At 28.2% G+C, this 27,545-nt stretch overlaps 1 protein-coding gene and 1 long non-coding RNA gene across 4 annotated transcripts; one reads left to right on the top strand and one right to left on the bottom strand.

Moving 5' to 3' along the window:
- Window positions 1–459: 459 nt before the first annotated feature.
- LOC111280679 (uncharacterized) lies at window positions 460–2,787 on the top strand. The gene is made up of 3 exons (XR_016335082.1): window positions 460–1,030; window positions 1,110–1,746; window positions 2,521–2,787. It is a non-coding gene; the product is annotated as an uncharacterized LOC111280679 (long non-coding RNA).
- Window positions 2,788–5,737: 2,950 nt separating this feature from the next.
- LOC111280484 (UDP-arabinose 4-epimerase 1) lies at window positions 5,738–11,994 on the bottom strand. 3 transcript variants are annotated; one of them, XM_022867931.2, is made up of 11 exons: window positions 11,793–11,883; window positions 11,564–11,656; window positions 10,803–10,971; window positions 10,280–10,404; window positions 9,589–9,702; window positions 9,375–9,482; window positions 9,208–9,299; window positions 8,145–8,286; window positions 7,901–7,995; window positions 7,288–7,417; window positions 5,738–6,289 (listed from the first exon to the last, which is right to left on the bottom strand). In XM_022867931.2, exons 3-11 carry the CDS (start codon window positions 10,861–10,863, stop codon window positions 5,918–5,920), a joined length of 1,239 nt encoding a protein of 412 aa, XP_022723666.1. In that variant the 5' UTR covers window positions 10,864–10,971; window positions 11,564–11,656; window positions 11,793–11,883; the 3' UTR covers window positions 5,738–5,917. The 3 variants fall into 3 exon arrangements, with proteins under 3 accessions (XP_022723666.1, XP_022723668.1, XP_022723665.1); XM_022867933.2 differs by lacking the exons at window positions 11,564–11,656; window positions 11,793–11,883 and adding an exon at window positions 11,892–11,994; XM_022867930.2 differs by lacking the exon at window positions 11,564–11,656.
- Window positions 11,995–27,545: the final 15,551 nt, after the last annotated feature.

The raw sequence follows: 27,545 nt of genomic DNA on the forward strand, positions 1-27,545 counted from the left end.
TTCTAATGAAGAATAACGAGGTTCACATAGGAGAGGAATGACAACAATTCTGCCATTTAACTCCTTGATATCAGTGGAAGTAAAAACGAAACAAATTACCCCCTAATAATTGGAGGAATAAATAGAGATATTGGGCACTAGCTACCTTTATCTCTTTATTTAAAAAATAGACTACAGCTAATACCTTCTAGAAGTGAGGAATCTAAACAGAAAGAATTTGACAAAAACTTGTGTAAATAAGCCTACTTATAAGTAAAAGCCAAAATTCATGGTAAAACCCCTGCAATGGTGGATCTGCTCATCTAACCATCACCTGCCTTTAAAATGTTTAGTGCATATTGTTCACCCGTCATCACAGGTTGCTTCAGCAATATCTTTGCAAGTTGTAGTGCATTCAGTTGTCCGGATACCCTTGGGGATATAATTGGCTGAGATGCTGCATTGGCTGGATATGCCTTTTTTTATTTATTTATCTTAAAGCGTATTTTGCTTAAAGATAAATTGTAATTTAATTAGTTCATAGGCTAGTGACGATACGATATTGTGCCTTTAAATTCCTGATATGCCACCATGTCCACCATATTCTATCCAGTAGATATTAGTGTCTGTTTAGCCTGCTCCTGACTCATCTAAGCTGTTGCCTCATCTCCATAATTGAATGAAATTTACATGCACAAATTTGTGTAGCGGGTTAACTTAATACTGGCCTAAAAGAAGAAGTTTTCTTGCTTGGAAGTTGATGTCAAGTTACTCTGTAAAATCTTTGGAAAATATACTATTCACTTTTGAGACCCTTTGACTGCTAAAGCAAAACATTCTCAGCAACTTATATATGCACAAGCAAATGGGAAGCTCTGATACATCTGGTGAAGTCATTGTGTTCTCTGTTTCCAGGCATGCATTGAATGTGCAAATATTCATTAAGATGCGCCAGTCAGATTATGCAGAGAGACAGCTGAGGGTCATACAGCAGATTGATGAGGACCATAAACTGACTCAACTTGCAAATGCATGACTGAATCTGGCAGTGGTATGGGATACTTTTCATTTTAATAATTCTATGTGAGAAATCATGGATGGTGTAATGTCATGTTATTCTACCAAATCAGGGTGATTCCAAGATACAGGAAGCATCAGGGTGGTTCCAAGATACAGGAAGCATATCTGATCTTCCAAGATTTCTCTGAGAAATATTCATTGACTAGATTGATCCTAAATGGGAAGGCTGTCTGCTGTATGCACATGGGAAACTTTGATGAAGCTGAAATATTGTTGCTTGAAGCACTTAATAAGGCAAGTTTAAACAGTGGAAACTTTTGTTTTCTTTAGATTTAAACTGATGATTTGGCAATTCTTTTGGTGTTTGTTTATAGCCCCAGAAGAGGATTGACTACAGATGCGATACATGATCATAAATTACTCTTTCTTTCAGACTTGATGTGCATAAAGTTTCAGTTGGTGTAAATATAACCTCTGAGTGGCACCAAATGATATTGAATTTGACTCTTGGATTTCCCTCTAGTCTCTAATGTATCTGTCAAATTTTAATTTTTGGATTCACCATGGCATTGAATATTTCAGTCCCAAGTTTCATTGCTTCATTGCAATTAGTTGGTTCATTTCTCTATAATTTTATGTGATAAGGGGTTGTTTGTTGCTGATATAGGATGCCAAGGATCCTGAAACTCTTGCCAACCTGGTTGCATGCAGTCTTCACCTTGGTAAATCATCTTCACGTTAGCTAAGGTAAACTAGCTATTCATTTTCTCTATTTTTGTTTTTCCTGGCTTTCTTTTATTGAGCTCTCTCTTATCAGTTTGGATGGTTGATAAGTCTTAATAATATTTTCTCTAAATTCTCTATAAAAGATTACAAGCATGGCTAGTTTAGCAGATTGGAAAAAGAGTGCATCATGTTCAATAGTTATACTTGGCTGCTATATTAATGGGATCCAATACACTAAAAGGAGTTTTCTATTCATGTTAGCATACATTTTCTTTCTATCAGATGTTGTAGACCACTGCAAAAAGAGCATATCTCTGCATCTGCTAGCCAAACTGCTAAGTTCCTAGTCTGGACTACGTAGTTGGTAACTGATGTTGCTAGCAATTCTTCAAACTGAGATTCAACCATCCTTTTCATTAATTACCACGTTCCTTATATCATTGAAATTTTCTGACCATATCTTTGTTTTCATGTATTTTATTTTTTGAAATCTAACTAAGGCTTGAAAATCTTTCAATTGTGTGACTTTGCTGGTGTTGAACAGAACTTTGCTTATCAATGTACTTTAAAAATCGGCTTTTCCTCATGGCCAGTTGCCTTTGTTGCATTTCCCTGGTTCCTAATAATTGCACGATGAACAGGGCAGGCAGACAGTGCTACCTTAAATCAATTGAAAAGGATCATATAGACTCTTTTACTGTACAATTAAGTTGGGCAAAAGTGGATTCAAACTTTTGACCTCCTTTTTGGGGGAGACAGACTCTTTTAATATGCATTTATATGATCACTTTGCAGCCAATTGAAACTCACACACCCAGAGCACATTCTTGTCAAACGAGCATCATCTGCTGAAGACAGCTTCGAAAGAGCAGTGCAGTCAGTTGCTTGAAAATATTGGAGTTAATTTTTAACTAGAATATAGGTATTTTTTGGGGGATATTGTTGAATAATGTATGTTTCTATTTCATTTCACCCGCTGCAAATGGTTTAGCCAAGACAATGTCTGCATTTTTTGTTGTAATTGTAATGCTGGCAACTTATCTTAATCCCGAACGAGTTTAATTTAATTGGTTTATATAATTTTTTTTAAAATATGATATTGAATAAATTTAAAATTAAAATCTTAACTGCTATATTTTTTTTTCTCTATTTTCATGTTACAATATATATGTATAAACTTGTCTTGATCTCATTGTCTAAAGGAGACTTTGAAACATTATTCGGATTATATGGTTTTTACTAATTGTGTTGATGATAAAATACCATCACCAAATCACTTGATTTTTGCCTATTGGGATTATACTTGGTAACATTTACTTTTTACACTCAAATATTAAATATACCTCAAATTCAAAATTTAAAAATAAATTTTTATGCATTACACCTTATACTTTTTATACTCTAAATTCTCATTCAAAATTTTTTTTAAGTTTTCGAAGATGCAAATTTGAAACATTTTAAAAATTTTTGAATATGCATATCATAATAATTCAACATCATTTTTAAATATAAAAAAATCATAATACGCAAATTTTTATTAATTAGTGTAATGAAGAAATTTATTAGTGAAAAAATCATAAATTTTAAATTTATAAAAAAATTGATTTTGTTATTTTGACGTTAGAAAATATAAAATCTTATAAAATACTAATTAAACATTTCATCTCTTCATATTATAAGAGATAATAAAGAAACTATCAAGAGAAATTCAACATCTTAAAGTTGAAATTCTTGAAAATTGTATAAGTAGTACTATCAAATATTATATAATTTTGTTAAAATCTAATTTGTTAACCCAAGAAATCATCGTATTAAGTAAATAAAAAAAATATCTTCAAAAAGTTCAATTTAGTCAAACCTATTATAAAATTTTAATAATTAATATAAAAAGCTTTATTAAAAAAGAAATGATGAATTTTAAATTTATAAAAAAATTATATTTATTATTTAATCCTTAGTTTAATTAAAATCTCATAGATTTTATTCTTTTTCTAAGGATTTTAATTAAGATCTCATAGATTTTATTCTTTCTCTAAGGATAAAATAGTAAAATTAATTTTTTTACTAATTTTAAAATTTATGATTTTTTTCAATAATAACATTTTTATTATACCAATTAATAAAAATTTCTAATACAATTCTCTTTTTTATAATTTTTCTAAAAATTTTATTCTCTCGCTTTTCGAAAATCTATTTTTGATAAGTTATAAATTTTACCAAATATAACTATCCAAAAATTTGTGAAAAAAAGTAATTAAATAAATTTACTTAAAAATTTTTTTTAGAAAAGTAAGATGTGAAGAGAAAAAATTAGAGTGCATTTAGAAGTATCCTTTTTAATTTGTATAAAAAAACTTTTAACCCTCTAATCAAATTAAATGTCAAAGCTGATTTAATCTTAAATTGAAAATTATTGACAACTTTAATGTATTATATAAATAATTTTAAAAAGTTAAAAGTTATTTTTAATCCATGTAATGCGTAATTTTTTATTATATAAATTTGATATAATGGTTTACATATAAATCTTTTATATAAAAGCATTGATTGGTCAGATAGTTGAATTTCAACTTAAATCTTATTATTCTAATATGCAAATTGATATTCATACAAACAAATTAAAAGAATTTGTTAAAAAAGTTTATCTTTACGTAGATTTTGTATGTTTCTAAGAATTTAAATCAACTTCAAGAATAACAAGAAAATAATTTCACGAAGGATATACTATATAATATTTATTTAATAAGTAAAAAAAAAAAAGATTCTAATATATCTTCTAAAGGTGAAATTATTTTTTATTGACAACAAAATGATAAGTTTTTTAAAGAAGAATTAGATAAGTTTAATAATTTTATTTACAACAAAATGCTTATTACTCTCGAAAATTGTTTGAATGAGGTATATCGTTTACAAAAAAAAAAATTCTATCTTTAGAAGAAAATAATAATTTATGATATATGTTATTTGTATTCATAAAATTTATTGTTTTTTAGTTAATTAGTCTTTGTAAAATTTATTTGTTCATAGTAAAAAGCTTCTTATTTCCATGGAAATACTCATTATAAGCCAAACCAGGATCAATAAATAGTTATTTGTATTTTGTTTTTTTTTTTCTATTTTATAATTAAATATCTTTTATTAAAATTTTAATTACAATTCAATATTAATCCACTGAAAAATACACTTAACATATATTAAATATCTTTCATAATATTTTTAAAAATTTTATTATAAATATAATCTTTTATTACCTAAAAATGTACAATTAACAAGTTACAAAGAGACTTTTTGTTATTGGTTTTTACATTCTTCATAACTGGAAAAATCAAAGCATGAAAGGCACACCCTTTATAATAGAGGTGAGAAAAAAATTAATAAATTCAAAAATTAATTCAAAATTGTATTATTTGATTCCGTTAAAATCGATTTTTTTATTTAATTCGAATTAAATTTAAATATTAAATTTATATATTAAGTTCAGATTGAATTTCAATTGGAAGATGAAAAATTGAAAAAAATCTAATCAAACTGAATTATATATATTTTAATTTTTATAAAATAATAATAATAATTTTGTATCAAAATCTATTTAAATATATTAAAATTTTATATTAAAATAATATATAAATTTAAAAAATTAAAAATTACAAACCAATAAATCAAACCGAATCCAACGGATAAAATTCAATTAGGTTTGATTCAATTCAATTCGAATAAAATGAAAATTCAATTCAAATTTGAATCAAATTTTAAATTTTTATAATATTATGTAATATTCAAAAAAATTGAATCGAATTCTATTCGAATCATTATTACACCCACTTTATAAATAAGCATGTCTCCTTCAACCTAAAGCCTAAAGATAAAATAATAGAATATTAGAATATCAATTTTTTTTTATTCTCCTCCATTTAACTTCCTAGTGTACCATGACTTGTGAATTTTCAGTAGGCACAAAGCCAGCATCATTGAATCTACTGACAATGAAGCAGGGAAGAAGACATGAGAAAAGGATCAATAAAAGCTATACCTGAGGCTGGCATCATATTATTAAGCTATTATTCTCTTCAAATACACATATAATGAATTGGCTGCTCTCTATAAACTACCCAAATAATGTAATAGCCTCCCCTCTTCTGTGTGAATTAGCCTTTTGCTATAAAATGCTGTGAACTACTTAAGAAACCATCATCTAAGAGGCTCCATATCCGTTACGATGCGCCTTTTGCCATCTCCATGCAATCTGTAAACTCTCCTGGAGATCAGTATATTGAGCTGTCCAGTTCAGCTCACGCCTGATCTTAGTTGGATCACTAAACACTTCAGCATAATCTCCAGGTCGGCGGGGAAGATAGTCAACTTTTATCTCCACCCCTGTCGCTTTCTTACAGGCCTCTACAAACTCCTTCACTGATCTACCTCTTCCAGTGCCAACGTTGTAGATTCCTACTTTACGGGGCTTTGCCTTTTGAAGAGCTTTAACATGAGCATCAACCAGGTCAGTAACATCAATATAATCACGTATGCAAGTGCCATCGTGTGTTTTGTAGTCTGTTCCCTTGACCTGCAGGAAAGCCCAAAAACCAGATTAACAAAATCAGAATTTAATATTAGAATATAAGCACTGAATGCCACCAAGATGTTACTTAAGTGGTTCATGGAAAATTTTGGGTGATGTACCAAAACCAAATCGCCAAAAAGCTTGAAGACTTATCTTTCCATTGTGTACTGAAATCATTTTGAACCAAGAAGGCAAAACCATGACATTTGGAATGACAGGTGTGATGACATTATAATGGTTACAAGTATAAAACAAACATGCAAACAGCACATGCCAGATTCAATTAAAAAGAACAGTTGTAATAAAGAATACACAGTTTATTTTATCATACATTACATGACCTTTTCACCCGAAAAAGAAAAGCATCATTGTTAAACATGTGAAATGACAGATAATTCTTCAAAAAACAAAAAAAAAAAATCTCAAGAATTATGTAGGTGCTTGCAAAGGTGATGTCAGCAGAAAAAAAATAATATCATATACTCAAAGCATCCAGTTCTGTAAAATCATTATCTACAACAAACTTGTTTCAAGGAAAAGATGAAATGTAGACATTATAAATGTTCATCAAAATTTCCCTAGCAGCTGTAAGCTGTCAAACCATGGAATTATTTATATATAGTTTTGAACTTCTCTATTTGTTATTCACACAGAAACCATCATCAATTTGATTGAGCCCATATTAGGCCATCACTTTAGTAGCCTTCATTACACTTCCTCATGGGAAGGAAGAGAATAACATTCTCAAAATGATCCAATTTTACATCAGCTTAGACTGCTCGAGCCTTCAAAAAAGGCTGCTGCTGCTACTTGGTTTTAACAGCAGAACTTTCAATAAGATCTGCACCATTTTTAGCGTTCAGAATCTTCCTAACATCTGTCAAACTGTTATCTAAGTTGTGGTATATGACTAATTGTTGACTTATTGACCCCAAGTTTAGCTAGAAATACAAAGCAATACTGAAGATGAGCAAATTCAAGGGATAAAAGGAATAGCATACCTTTAGACCAGAAACGATGCCACGAGCTGCATCAAAACAAGCACCTGAAATTCGTCCATGCTCACGCAACTCAGGTCTGGGAGCCTCACCTAATCTTCCTTCAGGATCTGACCCAATCACATTGAAGTATCTGAAAGATATTCACCCAAGGTATATGAATTCATAACCACTGGAAAATTGTTGGACTATTATTAATTGTGGTCAGAACCGTACACATTGAACAAGATACAAGGAGTTCTTTGGGGTCTATAAATTTCACCAATCCTAAATTTGTAATTATAGTGATCTGAAATAAGCAACCTTCTAAGCTTCATTTTGCCTATAGGTAGCCTAAACCTTTCATGTATATATGCAGCTGTTAGCTTGCAGAACAATAACAAAATAATGAATTAACTCCCTCTAATTATGTAAAAAATATAAGAATCTACAAGCCCTACACAAATTACTTATTTTTGGTTTAAGGTGTGGAAGACTTATGTGATATTGTTAAGTTACTAAAATTATGCATGTTGAGATAAAGAAAACAAAGAGTAAATAAGAACACCATATCAAGAAAAGGTAAAAAGCAATACCAAGATTCTCAAAACTTCTAAAAATAAACTAAAATGCAAACCTTAGGATCATAACAGCCATGTCTGAGTTCTTAGAGAAATCCAGGATGATATCTTCTGCCATCTTCTTAGCTTTTCCATATGGATTGATTGGAACCTGAGTTGGTCACAAAACAAATGTCAGTTGCATTGAATTTTAACTGTATATGCATTGAAAACAAGTTGATAAAGGTCGCTCCTTTAATTTATTGGTCTCAAACAAAAATCTAGAAAATAACTAAGCATAAAACCAAGTTTGCAACTTGCCTGCGGGGTTTCTTCAGTGATTGGCATCTTTTCAGGCTCCCCATATGTGGCACATGTACTAGAATATATCAGAGTCCTAACACCATGAGCAGCCATTGACTCCAAGACCATCAAGGTGTTTGAAGTAATGTTGTGATAATACCTGCACATCAAAGCCAAGCACACCATAGAGAACATCTTAGTTAAAATATTATGGAATGACAATTTCAAATAATACTAAGTAATCAATCGTGCGATAACATTTCTCAACCACACATAAAGGAGCCAATCTTAATATATTCTGATTCTCAAAAACAAAGTGCAATAGATTCTGATGCTTTTCCCCTGAACAACAGTATCAAAACACAGTGATTTCCAACGGAAAAGTTAACGCAAATAATAAGAAGACATGTAAAAGGTGATGTCAGCAGCAATGGCAGTAGTTTAGCAAATAGCAGCCAGCACTGTTTGTTGGAAGAAAGCACTCAGAAAGAAAACAACAAAAGGCACACCCCAATTCCAAGGTCAGTTTCTGTTGCATTTTGAATTGTTAGGTAAGAGAATGAAAGGGCACAAGACAATTCTAAAGGCTTTATACATAGAAGTCAAGATGTTACCAAGCATACTTGGTAGAACAAATCCATATACAGATCCACATAAATAAAATGAATCCAACTTAAATTTCCTTATGAAATCTAGTGACCTCGAATAGCTCTTCTCTAAACTGCTCTTTTGGTGATGGGAAATTTTTAGCTTCATTCCTAGTGCTATCATAAATCATGGCAAGCACAGTTACAAAAACTTAAAGAATTAGCGAAATTGAATTGACCTTAGAAAATGGAATATCTGCCATGTAACTTAGAATATAAGCTTAGGTAAGGGTTGCCATCAGCAGCACAAATGAAGCATATACTCCTTATACTCATTTCACATCACTATAGCACACATTTACGTTCTTCAACGAATTCAGCTCTTGTCAAATTATCAATTTTCGTTTAGCATAAAACAGCCAAATAAGCAATCTACTTCACAGCTCATTGACCTATATTAACTCTGACAATCATAAATCATAGAGGAGACTTACTTGAGAGGATCAAGTGTACTCTCCCCAACATATGCAACAGCCGCAAAGTGCATTACAGCGTCAAATGCATTTTCTGAAAATATTTTATTTACCTAAAATATAGAATCAAGGAAACAGTATTGAGCATTTAAAAAAGATAATCATAATAAATTTCACTAAAAGGATACAGCTTTTGCATCCCCCAGATCAGCATAAATGAATTGAAGCCTTCCAGGTTCTGGAAATAATTCTTGTAGAACCCTGACAGCACCTATGTTTCCACGTGAAAGATTGTCCTGCAAAAGAGGTAACTTCTTCCTTAAAAACCCAGACTAATCACTATGCACAAGCTGTGAAAGATTAGAGAAGGAGATAGTTACATATCCAAAACTAAAAACATACCACAATAGTTACACGGTATGACTCCTTCAGAAGCCGTAAAGCAGCATGTGAACCAATATAGCCAGCACCACCAGTTACAAGAACATGAGTTACCCCTTCTTCATGTTGAGAGAACTGGAAAGACAGAAGTTGAGAAATGGAAAAAGATGTCAGAAGTTGATATATTATAGAACTGAGAAACAGCCACTACTACAGAAACAACAGGACCAATTCCAGGTTTTCATATAAAGTAGCAGCAATTATAATTTTCATTATGTAGAAGTGAAGATGATATTAACCACATCCAAGAAGCAAATGACACATCCATAATCAAGTGAACAACTTGATTAAACTAAGTCTACAGCATGCAACGACAACATTCAAGGATGAATTCTTAAGAAAAATGAAATAGGGTTTGGCTATAATCGCTGGTGGAAACCCAGAAATGTATGACAAGACATAAGAACTATCTTAACAAGTGAAAAAAATAATGACAATGGTAAAAAATAATTGATATTTGTTCTTCAATTATCAAAAATTTAATCAAACGTCTCATGAGAAACATGAGGTACAATCTTTTGATAGAATGAACTGGATATTATACAAAGAACAAATAGTTGCCTTAATTTTCAACTGTCATTGTGCATTTTAACTTTAGTATAGCAGAATAGAAATGGAAGTAGAAGAAATAGGTATAGAATCCAGTAGGTACCCGACTTGGAGTACTGAACGTTGGGGATTGCTTGAGCATTACAATGCATAAGGCTGTAAGGGTTGCAGCCAAAAGGATTTTTCCTACAAAATTGCTCTTCCTTTTGGAATCAGGATATTCCATGCCTACATGCAAAACACGAACAACAAAGTGTATTAAAACGTAAGCAAGTCATGTTCCAATTCATAAATAACTGAAGCATAAATTAAATTGCAAACATAACAAAATACATTTTTTTCTACATTCAGTAACAAATTGTCACTAAAATTTTGAAAGATAAAGGTACAAAAGAAAAATTAATTTCAAGAAGTTTCTCGGAAGAGATGATTTGTTCTTTATAAAAATAATTTCCATAAGATTCTCAGAAGAAAATAATTTCTTTCCAAATTTCACACAAATGGGAAAATTTTAAAATGAAATGGCAGGATTAAGTCCATGTGCAACAAGAAAAAAAAGGGCATCAAATTCATAAAACTAAATAAATCAGAAGTGGCTTAGAATTGAAATTGAGAGAAAATCTTACCGGCAAAAGGCATAGATCTAGTAGACCTTGGCTGGCTTCTTCCTCTTGCAAAATTTAGCATTTGGAAAAAGCTTCTCAGGAATTGTGTTAAGCAAGAACCAGAATTTATGTCTCAATTTCAGTGATCAGGTAAAGACCCTTCCCTGGAAATGCTCCTGCGGCCAATGTGCTGCAAAAAAAAAATGATCAGAACATTTCTGAAATATTAGGAACACAAGATAGACGTATCAGAATCATAAACAGAAAAAAGTAAAACAAAATTACAAAAATCAATAATAAATGGGCCCTCCATTGGATTTTACAAAAAAAAAAGAAAAAGAAAAAAAGAAAAAGACATCACAAAAGGTTGAATTTGAAAAGTATTAAAAAAATTTTATAGCAGAAAAAGAAAACCCCGGAATTCTTTCATAACCCCAACTCAAAATTCTATAACCACTGACAGAAGAGAGCCAGGAATTCAAGATCCAGAAAACCAAATAACAAAAAAAAAAAAAAAGAAAAATCAAAGAGATGAAAATAAAAATAAAAAATAAAAGTCATTTACAATTCTTTGTCGGAGCATGCCTGCGCAAATACAGAAACAAACCAAGTTAATGAAATAAAGCTAGAAACCCAAATCACCCATGAAAACAACAAGAAAAATCCCTTCATTGAAATTTGATCATGCTCAAAAACGGTATGGGAATTCAAAGAAAATAAAATAAAACTCAGACTTTAACGGCAGAGCTACAATAGGGACGGAAAAAAAAAAAGAATTTTACCTGAAAATACAAATAAAAGAACATTAATAAGGGTTTGAAGGTGGCCAAAAAAGACCAAAAGAAAAAACAGAGCCAAGAGAAAGAGGCTTCAAGCTGGCATCAACAAAACGATGTAATATCAAATTTATAATACATGCAAATATGCAAAGCAAAAAAAAAAATTTAATAAAATAAAATAAAGAAAACACAAAATTAAAAAGTTAAAAGTAAAAAAAAAAAAAAAACCCACCCACGATGATTGAAAACGTGAGAGAGGGAAAAAGAGAGGAAACGTAGAAAGGAGAGGAGAGGAGAGGAAAGGAAATGAAAGAGCAGGTCCCGGTCTTACATGGGTACGTTTGAATAATATAAGCGAAGAGCTTAAAGAAAAAGAGTTGTAGTAGGCGGAGTTTTCTCCGTGTTCAATTGTTCCTGATGTCAACCAAAGAGCCAAAACAAAAATACAAAAATTATTAATTTACAATGATATTAAAAATTATCATTTTTAAATAAATAAATTTATTAATTTTTCATAAAATACACTTTATGTAAGCTTTACGAAAATGGAAAATGAGATAATTTAATAAAAAATTGATGCAAGAAGGTATAATAAATTACAAGAAAAAAACTAATTTGTCATAAAAACATCGATATTATTATTAAAATATCTATAACATAAATAAAAGTAATTTCCTAACTCCCAATTTTCTGTACAGGTCAACAAAGTAATTAAAAATGATTGATGGGTAAATTTGGTAAAATGTTCGGGAATGTGTTGCTTTTTGGAAAATAAATAAAGGGTGGGAAACCTTTGGAATGGGAAAAAGCTTTCTAAGCAAAAAAAATTTGCTGTTTTTCTTCCACTGGTGATCTTCATCTAAACACAACCCATTAAACCTACAAAAGCTATTGGTGTTCCATCCACCAGATCATGCTGATTATGATTATGATAGTGATGTTGATGACCATAGCCATTATTCTTTCTTTCCACATATTCATTGGCATCTAACTTCAAAATTGCCCAAGAAGCCAAGGAAGAAAAAAACGATGCAGTAGAAGCAGAAGAGCATGCAATGGCTTTGCTAGGTGCCCAAGTCGACGAAAAAGACGAAGAAAAAGACATGCAAGGAAATCAAGAAGAGTAGGGAAATCATCATAGAAAATTAAATTATCATTAACGTCAAGAAAGTAATTTTGCTGCTCATGGTGTAGACACCCATTTATGTATAGGATCAATCAGATTTTTCGGAGTTAGTTAGGCTTTGCTTTTATTGTTATTATTCGATTATTAGTATTAGTATCATTTTATTAGTATTATTACTATATAATACAATATTTTGTATGGTAATATAGTATATTATTATTATTATTATTATTATTATTATTATTATTATCTTTCTTTTTTTTTTGACTATCGGTGATCAAGGGAAACATATTTGGATTAAATTCAATTATTTTGATCAATGGGTTTTAAATCAGAACTCAAATCAAAGGCTTTCAATTTCATCAAAATCTAACCAGGAATCATGCTCAAACAGAACCAATCCAGACTTGAAACTTGAGACTAAATTTTGTCTGATTCTTAAAGAGGCTTATAAATTGAGTCAACACAATAGATTTTAAGGGAAGCAGTTGACTTTGGGGGGGGGGGGGGGGGAGGGAAGGTTAAATTGAAAAAAGATTATGTGTTTCTTGGTTTAAATTTTTGTTGAGATTCTTAGCTTTAGGTTTCAAAAATTTGGGATTTAGGTTTTTGGGTTTGTTCGAAAGATTTTGGGCTTAGATTTAAGTTTTTAGGAACTTCCTGAAGGGATTTGGGCAAAATTTGTGGAATTTGGAAAAGTTTGAGAAAATTTGATTTTTTTTTTTTGGAAAATATGAATTTTTGATAAATGCTTTAAGTTTTCAATAAATTTTTGGGCAAGAATTTGAATTTTTCAATTAGGTTTCGGCTAATTTTTCAGAAACCAACAATAAACTCAGTTTTCGATTAATTTCTAGTGATTATTTTAAAGAGAGATCAGAGAAAATTGAGGTAAAGAGAGAAGGAGCAAAGAGCATCTGAGTTTCTTTTTTTATAAACTTTCTTGGCTTAATACTACTAATTATTGCCACATTCTTTCATTTACAGGTATTTTCTCAATTTGTTTGGCTTAAGGGGTTTATTTAGTCTAATTCTAGGACAGGAAAATGGCTAGTATTGGATCATGAACTTCTTGTTATGTTTTTTTTTTTTTTTGGTATTATATTGCCATCAACACTTCTTTTTATTCTTGGATTTATCATCTATTTGTAGGGTTTCAATATGTAAATTGTGATTTTTTTTTTGCAGCAATGGATAATACACAGCGTATGGTGCAAATAAGTGGATTTGGCTTTGATCCAATAAAGATATTAATTCAATTTGTTCTCCATTAAGTGTTGCAGGCTCAAGAAGTCTTATAAGTTTCAGATGTCTAATATAATTTTACATGGTCTTATATTCCTCGTAAACCTATTCTTTATCTCTTTAATGGAGGTTATTTTCTTTAAGTAACATGTGTAGGAAGCAAATTAGCTAAATTTATTTCATTTGAGACTTATGTTATAACACTTTGGTCTTATGCTATTTGGTTAATTGAAATCATTTTGCAATTACTTAAGTAGATTTCTTAGGGTTTTCTTAGCTGATAAGTTTAGAATGATGCCCTAAATGCTATTGAGTGGGCAATATAGTACTTATAGGCAGCAGTCACAGAACTTAGACAGTTTGCTTTCTAAAGAATCCTTTTTAAAATTTAATTGTTCTTATAGGCAACAAGTGGTTGTTGCTTTTTATACATTCAGAGTCAATCATAAGACTTATCATCAAAATTTTCTTTCTTTTTTTCAATCATATACATTACCATGTCCCATGCAAAGGTTATGAAGCCAAAAATAAGCCTTCATTTCATGAGATTTTTAAGAACGATGATCATATTAACCTCATTTAACAGTTTTATTCATTTTTCACGCCCAACAAATAGGATATGAAAGAATAACCCACCATGAAATTTGTAAGGGTGACACAGAATATAGGGCTCATTTAACTTTAATTATACGTAATTAGCATAGTCTGAGTTATGACCCTTGATTGCAATAAAAAAAAAGATTCAACAGCACAATTTGGTATGATTCAATAGCATCAAGCCATTTCAAAGTTCAAAAAACCATTGATATTTTCATGCAAATATGAAATAAGTAATTTATATCCACTGTAATTGCAAAAAAGAAAGCATCATTGACAAACATCGTTGCAAAATAAAAGCCTTAAGGGCTTTATTATTCTTTACTAATGAAAATAAATCAAGAGAAAATAATGCTACGAGAAAAAACCTTGGACAAAGCGAGAGTAGAAATCTAGTATATAAAAATTTATTCAAAACAAATTATATACGATTTAAATGGAAAGTTTTTATAAATATTAAGTAAAGATCTTTCGAAGATTTACAAAAACTAAAAGTAATTTTTTCCAAATTTAAATGGAGTATGAATTGATTGTAACTTTTTTTCACCAAATATAAAATTGATTTCAAAAGTAGCACAAACTAGAAAATACAAGATTTCCCATATAATCAACCAAAAATAATTTTCCTAGGCATTGTGAGAGAAATTAATAAATTTAAATAATAAAATGTGGAATCTTAAAGAATGTGAATGGAAGAACCAATAATATGGAGGCATTTGCGCTGCTGTGAAGACGGTTTAAATAGTGTCGCAATAAAACCTCGTAGCTATATTTAAGTAATTCATGTATTTATATTATATAAAATATTAATAATTTATATATTTATTTTATATGCAATTGGGAGGAGGCGAGGTAACGGAAGGAATAGGCTCCGTCTCACGGATTACTTGCCCACATGTCTGCTTTCTAGTGATTTGGGTCCCACACGTTCTGCTACTCACTCCTCTTCTTGCTTCTACAACACAGCCTGACTTTCCTTCCTTCTTTTTTTCATTTACTCACACTTCTTACAAAAGTTTCTTTTTACCATGTTTTGCTTTGACTGCATAAGTGATGTTTAACTTTTTACGTTCTTTGCATTTTGAACTCTCCTTAGCCTATTTATTTTTGGATTAATTGATATAATAATAAATTAATATTTAGAAATTACGAATTAAAAAAATTACATATATAATATTTTTTGATTAAATAAATATAACGATAAAAAATTTAAAGGAAATTAAGAATTTAATTAAAAAACCAAGTCTTTAAATTATTTTCATTGGCTTCTCAATCAATCTAACCTTGAATACTAATTATTTTAATAAATTAAGAATTTATAGATTTTATTATAATTTAGAGATCAGACATTAATTTTTGAAAAAAAAATATGATTACTAAATATAAATTTTCACTTGAGAAATTGACAAAGATATGGGAATTTTTTTCTGTTTTTTTTTTTTTTCAATCATTTTAATTTACGATTTCATTAATTAGTTAAAAGAAAAAGTGACTTTATCTCCGCATATTTGAACGTTTATTAACGCAAATATTAGGTGTTATTTGATAAAATAAAAAATTTTAATATTTAAAATTAAAATTTTAATTTTGAAAAATTGAATTATTGAATTTATAGTATAAAAGTTGTTTGACGTACTAATGACAAATTAATTTTTTAGTAGATTTTTTATTAAGTATTTAATAATTGAGAGATATGATTTTATAATGATTTTCAATTGATAAAAGTTATATATAAATATATATAAATATATTTAAAAAAGAGTTTAGGTAGATTTTTTAATAAAAATTATTTTTATAAAAAAATCCAAAAATATATAAATATCTTTAATTTTAGATTTATTGTAATATTTTGATTAATTTTTTTAATTGAACTAATTGGAATCACTTGATTCGTAATATTAAACTTAATCAAAAATTTTAATAATAGTATTTTGTAAAATTTAATAATAAAATATAATAATAAAAATTTTTTCTAAACTAAAATTGTAACTAGTTTTAACGAGTACTCACAAATATTAATTGAGCGTTTTTTCTTTTAACACCAACTAAAAATTTTATATTTAGAAACTAACCAAAAACTTTTATGCTATTTATTTTTTTCAATTACTAATTAGTATTGTTGAGTGTTATCATCTCACATTTTTGTTTAATTTAAATTAAATTTTCTATTATATTATATTTACGTTGAATATCTTTATTTATAATTAATTTATTTTAAATTAAATACTTAATATGGTATAAGAATTTTTATTTTATTTTATTATTATATATCATTTTTGAATTTATCACGTGATATATCACTATATTTATGAAAATCTATTAAGTGATCATATAATCTTATATTCAAATTTTTTTATTTATTATTAATAAATTTTATATTGGATATATCTATTAAAATTAATTTTGAAAAACATTTATGACATAAAAGTTATCAAATTTATGTTAGAAAAAAAAAAAAGATAAAAATCGAATTTTATTGTTGATAATTGAAACTACCCTGAATTTTGAAGTAGAGTTTACTATTGGATCTTAACATATATTTATTTTTTATTCTTAATTAAACTTTCAACTATTTAATTAAAGTTCTAAACTTCTTCTAAATAGCTATTGTAACTTTTGAATAGAAACTTTGGTCCCATGTTATTTAGAAAAAAAAAATTAGCACAAGAGTCCAATTCTTATATTTAAATTCTAACAAAGTTATTTAATTGATTAATAGTTTGATTATAACTACATTCAAATGTGACTTTCTACTGTCCTAGAAAAGAAATAATTTTTTTTTAAGTCCAAGGGTTCATTTATTAGAGTTTGACTTTTTTTTTTATTGAAAAGGACTTCAACTTAATTAATTAGAGATTTCAAGTTTAAATTAGGTGAAAATAATAAAATATAGGAAAAAAGCTATTTTTTATTGTTTAACTCATATTTGAATGGACAATGAAACTGACTTTAGTAATATTGAAATAATAGTAGATATAAAATTAATTATTGAAGTAGTAAAATTAAAATTAACGGTGAGATGTATGTTTGATATAAAAATAATAGTAATGATGATGTAAATTATAGTGTAAAAAAATGATTTTTATGAATATTAAATTAAAAATGATATATAATAAAAATTTCAAATTATTTAATATTTATAAAATTAATAAATTATTTTAATATAAATAATAATTTTGTTCATAAATATTTAAAAATTAATTAAAATAATAATATATTAAATAATATTTTAATTAGATTAAATTAACTAAATTCTTTTACACTTTTAAATTAAAAATAAATAATTTAATTTTAAAAATATTTTTTATTTATAATACAAGTTTATATATATATAAAATATGACCGGTAAGTGATTGGACCAAAATTGGTTAGTGACCCACTACCACAAATCGTGCCGCACTATAGCATCCAAATGGATGCTCAATGGCAATTGACACAATTTGTTGACAAACGCACCTCAAATGGAGGTAGTTGTGAATCCAAATGTAGGCTTAGAAATTAATTTTAATTAAAATAATATTAATATTTTAATAATAAAAATATAAATGATGAATTTTGGACCCTCTCTTAAGTTTTTAAAATGTCAATTGAGCTTCATTTGCTATTAAAGATGTTAAAAATTTCATTGCGATTGATTACATCTTAAATTTTAAGTACTTTTTTTTTTTTATATATAGTTTTTTTGAAATTAATTTTAGGTTGGCAAGACATAGATATAGATTCTAGTATTCATAGATAAACCATATGCAATGGCTATTACATCAATAGCTTTCAAGTTGTTAGCAAGGGAACCAATACGTCGCTTTGCATGCTCCCAATTATCGTACCTATGTATAGCAAGGGGACCAATTGCTATTACATTATAGCTTTTTGCTCGTATGCTTAAGGCTTAAGGAGGGTCGGGACTGGTAAATATCATCAAAAAAATTTACTCAAATTGCACTTCAACTTTTTTTATTTTATTTTTACAACAAAAATAAATTATTATTATTAAAAATAAGTTTGATAACACATTTAAACATTTAATTATTTTAGTGGGAGTGCATATATTACTTCCTATTCAAATAATTGAAGTTGACACCAATGCTTATTGGTCTGAGTAGTAAGTAGTTTAATTTTTTTAAATAAAATTAATCTTATCAATGAAAAAAATAAATACTAAAAAAATTTATTTTTATTATAAGATTCGATTCAATTTAATTTTGAAATAATCAAAAATTAAATAATTATCGAATATCGAGAATTCCGTACCAAAAAAAATGAAATTGACTATTTGAGTCCTCTTTTTTCCATCAAAAATTGAATTTGACTACTCAAAGAATAAAGTTAAATATTTCGTTTAGATCCTTAATTTAAGTTGAATGAAATTTGACTTTTTCTTAATCATGTCACCAATACTTATACTTTAAATTAAAAAAAAAAAATTCATGTCATCCCATCCCTAGTTAAGCATGGCCTGGTCGAAGTTGTCAAAAACAATTTAGTTTCCTATATAAATAGATATAATATTTACATTAAATGGAGATTATGTCCTAGTATGTACTTAATTTGATGATAAAAAAAATTAAAGAATAAAGTGCCTAACTTGGACTTGAATAATTAAAAATTCCGGCTGCCCAATTGATGGTTTTGTTTGTTGATAATCAAAGCAAACGACCTCTAGAGCCTAAACAATTGATTAATCATTAATTATTGTGCGTACATTGGCAGTAAAAACAATTAACTCTTTAACAATGAAAAGCAAACAAAAAAAATAAAGAATAAAATAAAACAGAGTTTCAATTCGCAAACACAAAATTAAAGTATTTTCCACTACTCTAGAGTAACTAGAGATGCTTGAAATTAGATGTAGAAATAATATATTAGTACTTATAAATTATTCGGATTCGATTCGAATAAAATTTAAATTTGACTCAATTATTATCAAATTGATCTCGAATTCGAATAATTCGACTCATTAATCGAATTGAGTTTGAGTATTTTTATACTTGACTCGAGTAACTCGTGAATTTAATCAAGCTTTTATACTTAGATATATTTTTATTATTTTTATTAATAAAATATCTCAAATTTGAGCTCGAGCTCAAGTACAAATAATTGAGCTTTTATTGAGTGTAAGAATTAAACTTATTTTTACATGTTAATCGAGTCTAATCAAGCGAACTCGAGTAATTCGATTTCTTTTTCAAGTCGAGCTTGAGCTAGAAAAATAAAACTTGATCAAATTCAAACTAAGTTTTGAGCTTCAAATTTCGAATCAAGTTCGAATTTGAGTTTAATATTGTATCAACTTAAAATCGATCGATTACACCTTTACTTGGAATTGTTGAATTGTAACATAATTATGCTAATTTTGAATAAATAAAATTACAATTTATCCAAAAAAATAATAATAATGATGCCAAACATATTACTAGCCTTTGCTTTAATTCACAAACATTTAAAAACCTAAAATCTCAAAATGTACACAAATATTTTTTAGGAGAGATCCATTTAAATTAGTATAGTTTTTATATATTTTTTTAATTTTTAAAGTAAAACCAAATCAATAATTTATTTGAATCAAAATATATTTTTAAATTTAATAATAAAAAAAATAAAAATTACACTAATGTAAGTAATCTCTATTGGAAAGTCAATACGCACACTTAGCACCTACATATAAAATAATAAGCTCAAATCAAGAATAAAAATATATAAATATATTTTGTTTTGGCTCAACTCAAAATGGCCTACTCTAAACTTAATCCATTAACAAATAAATCTTTATAACTGTGAGATTTTTAGAATGAGAAAAGTCTCCAAAAACTCCTTACTCAAAACTTAATAAAAAACTCAATTACACCATTTTAATAGCTTACTCACCTAACTATTCTCTTGGCGTCTAACTATCTGGGATACCAAACTAAAATCAAAACATCTTATTTATAAGGGTGAAATCCCTTATACATTTACTAAACTTCCGATGTGAGATACAAAACAAACTCAAACTTTTATAACTTCATTTAACTCTCGATATGAGATTATGAGATTCAAGGTAAATCTCAACAAATCATCTCTTGACTTAAATCTCCAAACACTTTAACAATATTTGTAAAGCTAACACGCTTACCTTTCTTCCTTTCTTTCATCACAGGGATCCCAACAACTGAACCTTTATCAAGCATGTACAAGTAATTTTTGACCCTATTCCTTTACAGAATCACACTCCATTCTTGTACACTTTTAATAAATCATTATTACCATAATATATGTATCCCCGATAAGCTAACTCACTCAAAGCAATTAAATTGTAGCTACAACTCGATACATACCTTATATGACGAAGTGTCCTAACAACACCATTGTGAGATCTAAGGTGAACACTTTCAATGCTTTGAATTTGTAATTTTTATTTGTTAGCAACTGCAATATCCCCATACTTTTCATTCTCATCCAATTTCACAAAGCAACTCCTATCATTATAAACATGAACTGTAGCAGCTGAATCTAAAACCCAACCTTCATCACATTGTAAAGTCTGAGTCTCATCCATACAAGTCATCAAAATAACATCATCATCAGACACGACAGTAATAGTATCACTCTTTTTTTTATTTGATTTCTTCTCATCATTCGTCATTTTGAAAATAGTCATATCCCTTCTCAACTTTCTGTAACGCACTTAGATATGTCATTTTTCATTACTATAATAATATTCTATATCACTATAATCTTTATCTCTTTATTTGGGTCTCTCTCTTGATCCATTAATTCTCTTTTGAATCCTGCCTCGATCAAAACCCTCTATAGCTAGTGTATTCTCCTCGGGTGATGAGTTCTATGCTTCTATAAATCTTTCGTTCTCATGTAATAGGATAGTCACATCATCCAACTTTAAAGTAGATCTACCCACCAACACAATCTGAACTAAAGGCCTATAAGACTTGGGCAAAGATGACAGCAAAATTAAAACCTTCTCTTCATCATTTTACTCATAAATAGAAATTGCCAACAATTGAGAAACCAATCTATTAAACTTATTTAGGTGATTATGAAGACTTATACCTTATTCCATCTTCAGAGAATATAGATCTATCTTCAAACATAATTTATTAGTTAATGACTTCGATGCATAAATACCCTCAAACTTATCTCACAAACTCATCGAAATACTCTCAGTCAACATGTTATACTTTACCTCTTGTGCTAACACTAATCTAATAGTACTAACAACTTTCTTTTGAATTTTATTCCAACTACTGTCAGACATTCCCTCAGGCTTACTCCTCTCTAATGCTTGATCCAACCCTTATTGTACTAACAGATCTTGAATCGTACTTTACCATAACATAAAATTACTATTTTTATCAAATAATGAAATCTTAAACTTAAGGATAGGCATACTAGACTTACCTTTTTTAGACATCTCAAAACATTGCTTCACAATCTCTTGGGCCCACGAATCTTAAACCTCGAACCTCGCTCTAATACCACTTGTTGGGAAATCCACACGCACACGCAGCACTCACACACAAAATAATATGCTCAAATCAAGAATAAAAATATATAAATATATTTGTTTCGACCTAACTCAAAATGACTTACTCTAAACTTAATCCATTAACAAATAAATTTTACAATCGTGAGACTTTTAGAATAAGAAAAGTCTCCAAAAACTCCTTACTCAAAACTTAATCTAAAACACAATTACATCATTTTAATAGCCTACTCACCTAGTTATTCTCTTGATATCTAATTATCTAGAACTATCAAACCAAAATCAAAACATCTTATTTATAAGGGTGAAACTCCTTATACCTTTACTAAACTCCCGATGTGAGATACAAAATAAACTTAAACTTTTATAACTTCATTTAATTTTCAATATGAAATTATAAAAATCAAGGTAAATCTCAACAATCCGTCCTCAACATTGTTAACAATTAACGTCTCATAATTAGTAGTTGCCTTGTAACTTTTATTCCTTACTTCTTTACTTTTTTTGCTGGGAAAAAAGAATTCATGTTTATTATGGCTTTTTCCCTTTTTTTTTTTAAATTTAAAACTTAATTAAACAAAAAGAACGGGAAGTTGAGATTCGTTTAAAACTTAATTAAATTTCGATTGTGACTTGTTTAGAACTCGTTGGCCTCAAGTCAATGTCATCCATCTAATAATACATAATTATTTTCTATATTTTATAAAGTAGAATTCATTCATTAATTTTCTGCATTTTTATTTGAGCTAATGTAAGTGAGCTTTTCTTTTCTTTTATCATTATTACATGTGAAATTCACGAGTGATATACTATATTAAAAGAGCGAATTTTTTTTTTTTAACTAGTAACTAATTAATTACATAAAACTTTAGAATATTAAATATATAATTAATTGAGGATTGAAATTTAAATGTATCTTAAACTAATTCATCATTTAATCATTCAACCATTGCTTGAAAATGATTGAAAATCTTATCTCATCTAAGGAACTCAAAATTAAACACTCACAGCAAATCATCTCTTCAACATTACCAGCCTGTATAATGCATTATTCTACACTAATTGAAAAAAAAAGGATAATTTTTTGTCTTTCATTTTTGGAGTGTTTTTCATCAAAATTATTGATATCAAATCTTAAATATATGCTTTCTATTATTAAATATTTAGATTAATTACTTCATTTTTTTTTGTTTATATTAGAAGAGAAATTTTTGAACTTGATTCTTTGAATAAAAAAAAATGTTATAACCATTAAATTAAATATTCGGATGTATATATAAAAAAGAAATAGTACTTTTTTTATATATAAAGGAAAAAAAAAAAAGGATTTCAAGCCTCCCACAGCATAGTTAAGCATGTTGAGAAAAAGACCAACATGAAAGTGGTCTATCATTGTCAAATAAATGAAGGCTTACCTTCCTTCTTTGATTCCTTATATATATATATATATATATGTGTGTGTGTGTGTGTGTTATGCTCATACCTGTCAGTTACCCCCCCCCCCCCCCCGTCCTTTTATTTGTTGCATTCATGGAACAAATGCCATTAGAAAATAGAAATAAACCAAACAATTCATCAATAATGTTGGGCTACCAGTTATCATCCATTGTTTATTTCTGGCAAATATTTTAATTTATTTTTTTAATAAAAATAATTTGGGGATGGCTAGTTGTCTTAATCTTTGATTAATAGGTCATCTGTTACACTCATTCATCTGAACTTGATTTTTCAATTCTTTGTTTTTTTAAGTGTCCATTTTCTTTACCTAACTTGCTGTTGACTAATTCTCTAATCTCTAATCTTATAGCCATTATTAAGCAATATATATAGAATGAAGGGGAGGGAAGGCCCCATGTTAGCTGTAGGAAGTAATCAATGAAATTTCACATGGATTGACTTTTTCCAACTTCTAATGGAAGGATTGAGATATAGGAGTATATCAAGTAATTTACTTAGAAGCAAGGTTTATATTTCCACTTGCTTAGTACAAAAAGAAGACAAGGCTTTTCAATATTGTTTATTTCAACTTGCGATATTGAGAGATAACTATCAATCATTATTCTTCCAATAGTTCTACAATGCCCAATGGGGCTTTTTTTGTTTAATAATTCAAAGTTTTGCCTAACGTTTGTCTCTTCTTTCATATTTTATTTTATCTTTTATATGAGGACGTCCAATTGGAGACTTGGAAATCCAATCTCTAAACCCACTTGCGTAGGCAAAGCTCCTTTCTTTTTCTATTCATTGTCTTTCAATTTTAGTGTCACGGAGCTGTGAAGCTTGAATCTTTAACTCGTGACAAATGAAATTAGATATTGGTTGAGATCAAAAGTGATAATTAAAAGAACTATTGAATACAATTTTTATTTTTATCTTAAATTTTTTATTCATCTTTCTTCGAGTACTTGTTATATCTTTTTATTTTGTAACATTATGAACGATTAAATCCCGTAATCTAAAATATTCGTATATAATTTTTTTATATTAAATTAATATGAGATGCAAAAATATCTATTTTATTGTTTTAAAATTACACAAACTTGAAAATTAAGTTTTGATATGTGACAAAAAAAAAATGTGATAATTACGTATTTTGAAAAAATTACATCAATAATTTATGCAATAAAAGAAATGTCCCATTAATAATTTAACGATGATTTTATAATTTTATTATATTTTGGATTGATATTTTTATATTTTGAAAAAATATAAAGATTAAATTTATTTAAATTATTATACATAATTAAAATTTCATTTTTGTCGGAATATAAGAATCCATCACATAATTTGACCTTGTTTTAAACATCACTGTCGGTCACTGCTTAGCCTTAGCCGCCTCAACTATGGAGGCTTCCCCTGCCAACCTAATTAATGGAACAGAATCTTCAAACATTTTTTTAAGGCCGCACTTAGCATTGATATTGAAACTAATTTTGTATTTAAAAATTAATTTTAATTCACAAGCAATGCTAAATAATAAAAAAACTTTAATTTTTTTAATTTAAAAGCTTAATTTTTCAATTCAAACTAGAAAGCACCAAAGTGGTATTTTTACTGAAAAAAATATTTGAAATAAAAAATTATTTTATTATTTCTATAGTTTTAATATTTTTATTATATATATTTATAAATATTTCAATTATCCATCACATTTTTTTACAGTAATATCATATATTTAAAATTTTTAATCATATTTTTTAAACACATTTTTTTAATCAAAAAATTTTTCAACTGTAACAATAATGCTAAACTAATCCAAATCTTATAATTGTCATAAAGTCACGGTCCTTGAGGATTAGGAATTCCAATATGAATATTTTTGGCTTCAATTAAGGGTCTGTTTGGAACACCATTTTGAAACCAACGGTGGTGCAATTGGTGCTCCTTTACATTGTGGGTGTCGTTTCGATAGCATCTTGTGATGCAGTTGATGTTGATCCGACCAAAGGGCCACTTGGGGTTTGGGGAACGAGAGTCCAATGAGCCATTTGGACTAGGCCCTTTCCCTATTCATTTTTTTTCCTTAAAATACCTTTAACATTAAACTTTTTTTTTATTATTTTGAATTCTTTTATTGTGTATTTATATGATTATTTTGTAATATATTTTATATTGATATGTTTAATATTATTTTTTAAATTATATTTATAATTATTATAAGTAATATTTCTTTAAATGTATATTAAATATTTCAAAATATTTTTATAAATATTTCAAAAGATTTCACTAAATTTATCTTTACACTCATTTGATTTTAGGTTTCTTGATTGTGTAATGCAAAGGGAGGTGAGGGTTTTTTTTTTTTTTACCCCGCAAAGAGAGGTGGATCTTTTGGTTCAAGCAATTGGTTAATTTAATTTTAAAGTGCAAAGATGAGCAATCCAAGCAGCACATATGAGGCTTCGAAACAACCATGCCCGACTTATCATGATATTGGCTTGTCCAACACCATCCACTCCAAGGTCGGGTTGACTTATCATCTAGGAAAACCTTTATTTGTTACATCTTGAATAATTAAAATCTTTATTTATTACATTAAAAAGTCAGATTTTGAATTAAATAATTCCTCAAACGTTTGGGATTAAATTGAATATTTAGCCAAAATAAATGTAGAATAAAGACATAAGCAGCAAGTACAAACATTACTTACATAGATAAAGTAAGTAATCTACAGGCACGTACAAAATTCTATAGACTTAAAGAGATGAGTCTGAATGTGGGAGAGATTAGCCGTTAATTTGAAGAATCATGAGTTTTTTTTTATCTCTAGAACTATTATGGCTTAATCTATCAACATCTTGGAAATTTAATATAGGTTTGATAACAATTGTGATTTTTAATTTATTTTGGCCAGTTATTTATTTTGGTTTAATTCATTACATGAAAGTATATTTGGGATAAGTGATTACTATGATGTGAGATGGTAATGGCGATAGAAGTTATTCCATGATTAGCGTTTCAATACTTCTGCCTTTAAACAAATTGGGAAAGTGATACTATGATGTGTGATGGTAATTACAATATAAGTTAGTCTATGATTGGCCTTTCAACACTTCTGTCTTTAAATGACTTAGATATGTATCACATTGACATATGGTTATTGTCAATGTTTTAGCCTTCTGCTTATCACATGTTTTGTTGAATCTTTCTCTTATTGAATTGCTATTTATCTAATGCAAAGCTGTGAAATATGTGACTTTAAGTGTTGATTTTTAAACGTCTAATTCTAACTATTTTAGTTGGATTTTGATTTTAAGTATGAGTAAACTGCTATCTCCTTTTGTTGCTTTCCTTAAAACAATGCGGATGCATGTTGGTGTTTTAATATGCTTATTAGGATAATGGTATTTTAAACTTGGTGAATATGTTGATGTTGATCATTTGTCTTTTCCACTTACATCTGCTTTTCCACATGCCTTGAGCGGGAAAATTTTTACATGAGGGATCAACTTGAGTGATGAAACAGCTGCAAGTATTGTGGAATATTACGGAACTCATAGACAGGAAAACTTTTGCAAATATATCAAATACTGTCGCTAAAAGCCTTCATTTTGCATTTCCAATATCTTTGGATCTATTTCATCTATAATTGTTATTCAGTGAGACTCTTCATATGTGAAAAGTCAATGCTTTTAGTCTTATTTAAAATTGTCATGCTGTTGCAATCAAGGAAACATTGAAGTATTGTTTCAAAGTTTTTTTCTAAGACCTCTTGATGTCCGGTAGTCACTCCTTAAATAATTTGAAGTTAAATTGAATCGAATCACATAAAAAAGATAAATTCTCCTAACGTTTGTTTTTTTTTATTCATAAAATTTGAAACTGAGACATTAATTAAAAAATATAGAGTTCTTTAATCACTTGGACCAACAGGTATTGTTTAAGTATTGTGTCAAAATTTGAACATGCATAATAGTTACTAGATTGAGTATAAAGCTAATGACAGTCAGGTGAAAAGCTTTTACAACAATTAGTTAAAAAGCTTCCGGCATTGATTTTGATGCCTATTTAGAGCATTTTTGTTGCTAGCATATTAT

Source organism: Durio zibethinus, chromosome 28 (assembly GCF_047325235.1).
Source record: "Durio zibethinus cultivar Kanyao isolate XHJ-2024 chromosome 28, ASM4732523v1, whole genome shotgun sequence".
NCBI lineage: Eukaryota > Viridiplantae > Streptophyta > Magnoliopsida > Malvales > Malvaceae > Durio > Durio zibethinus.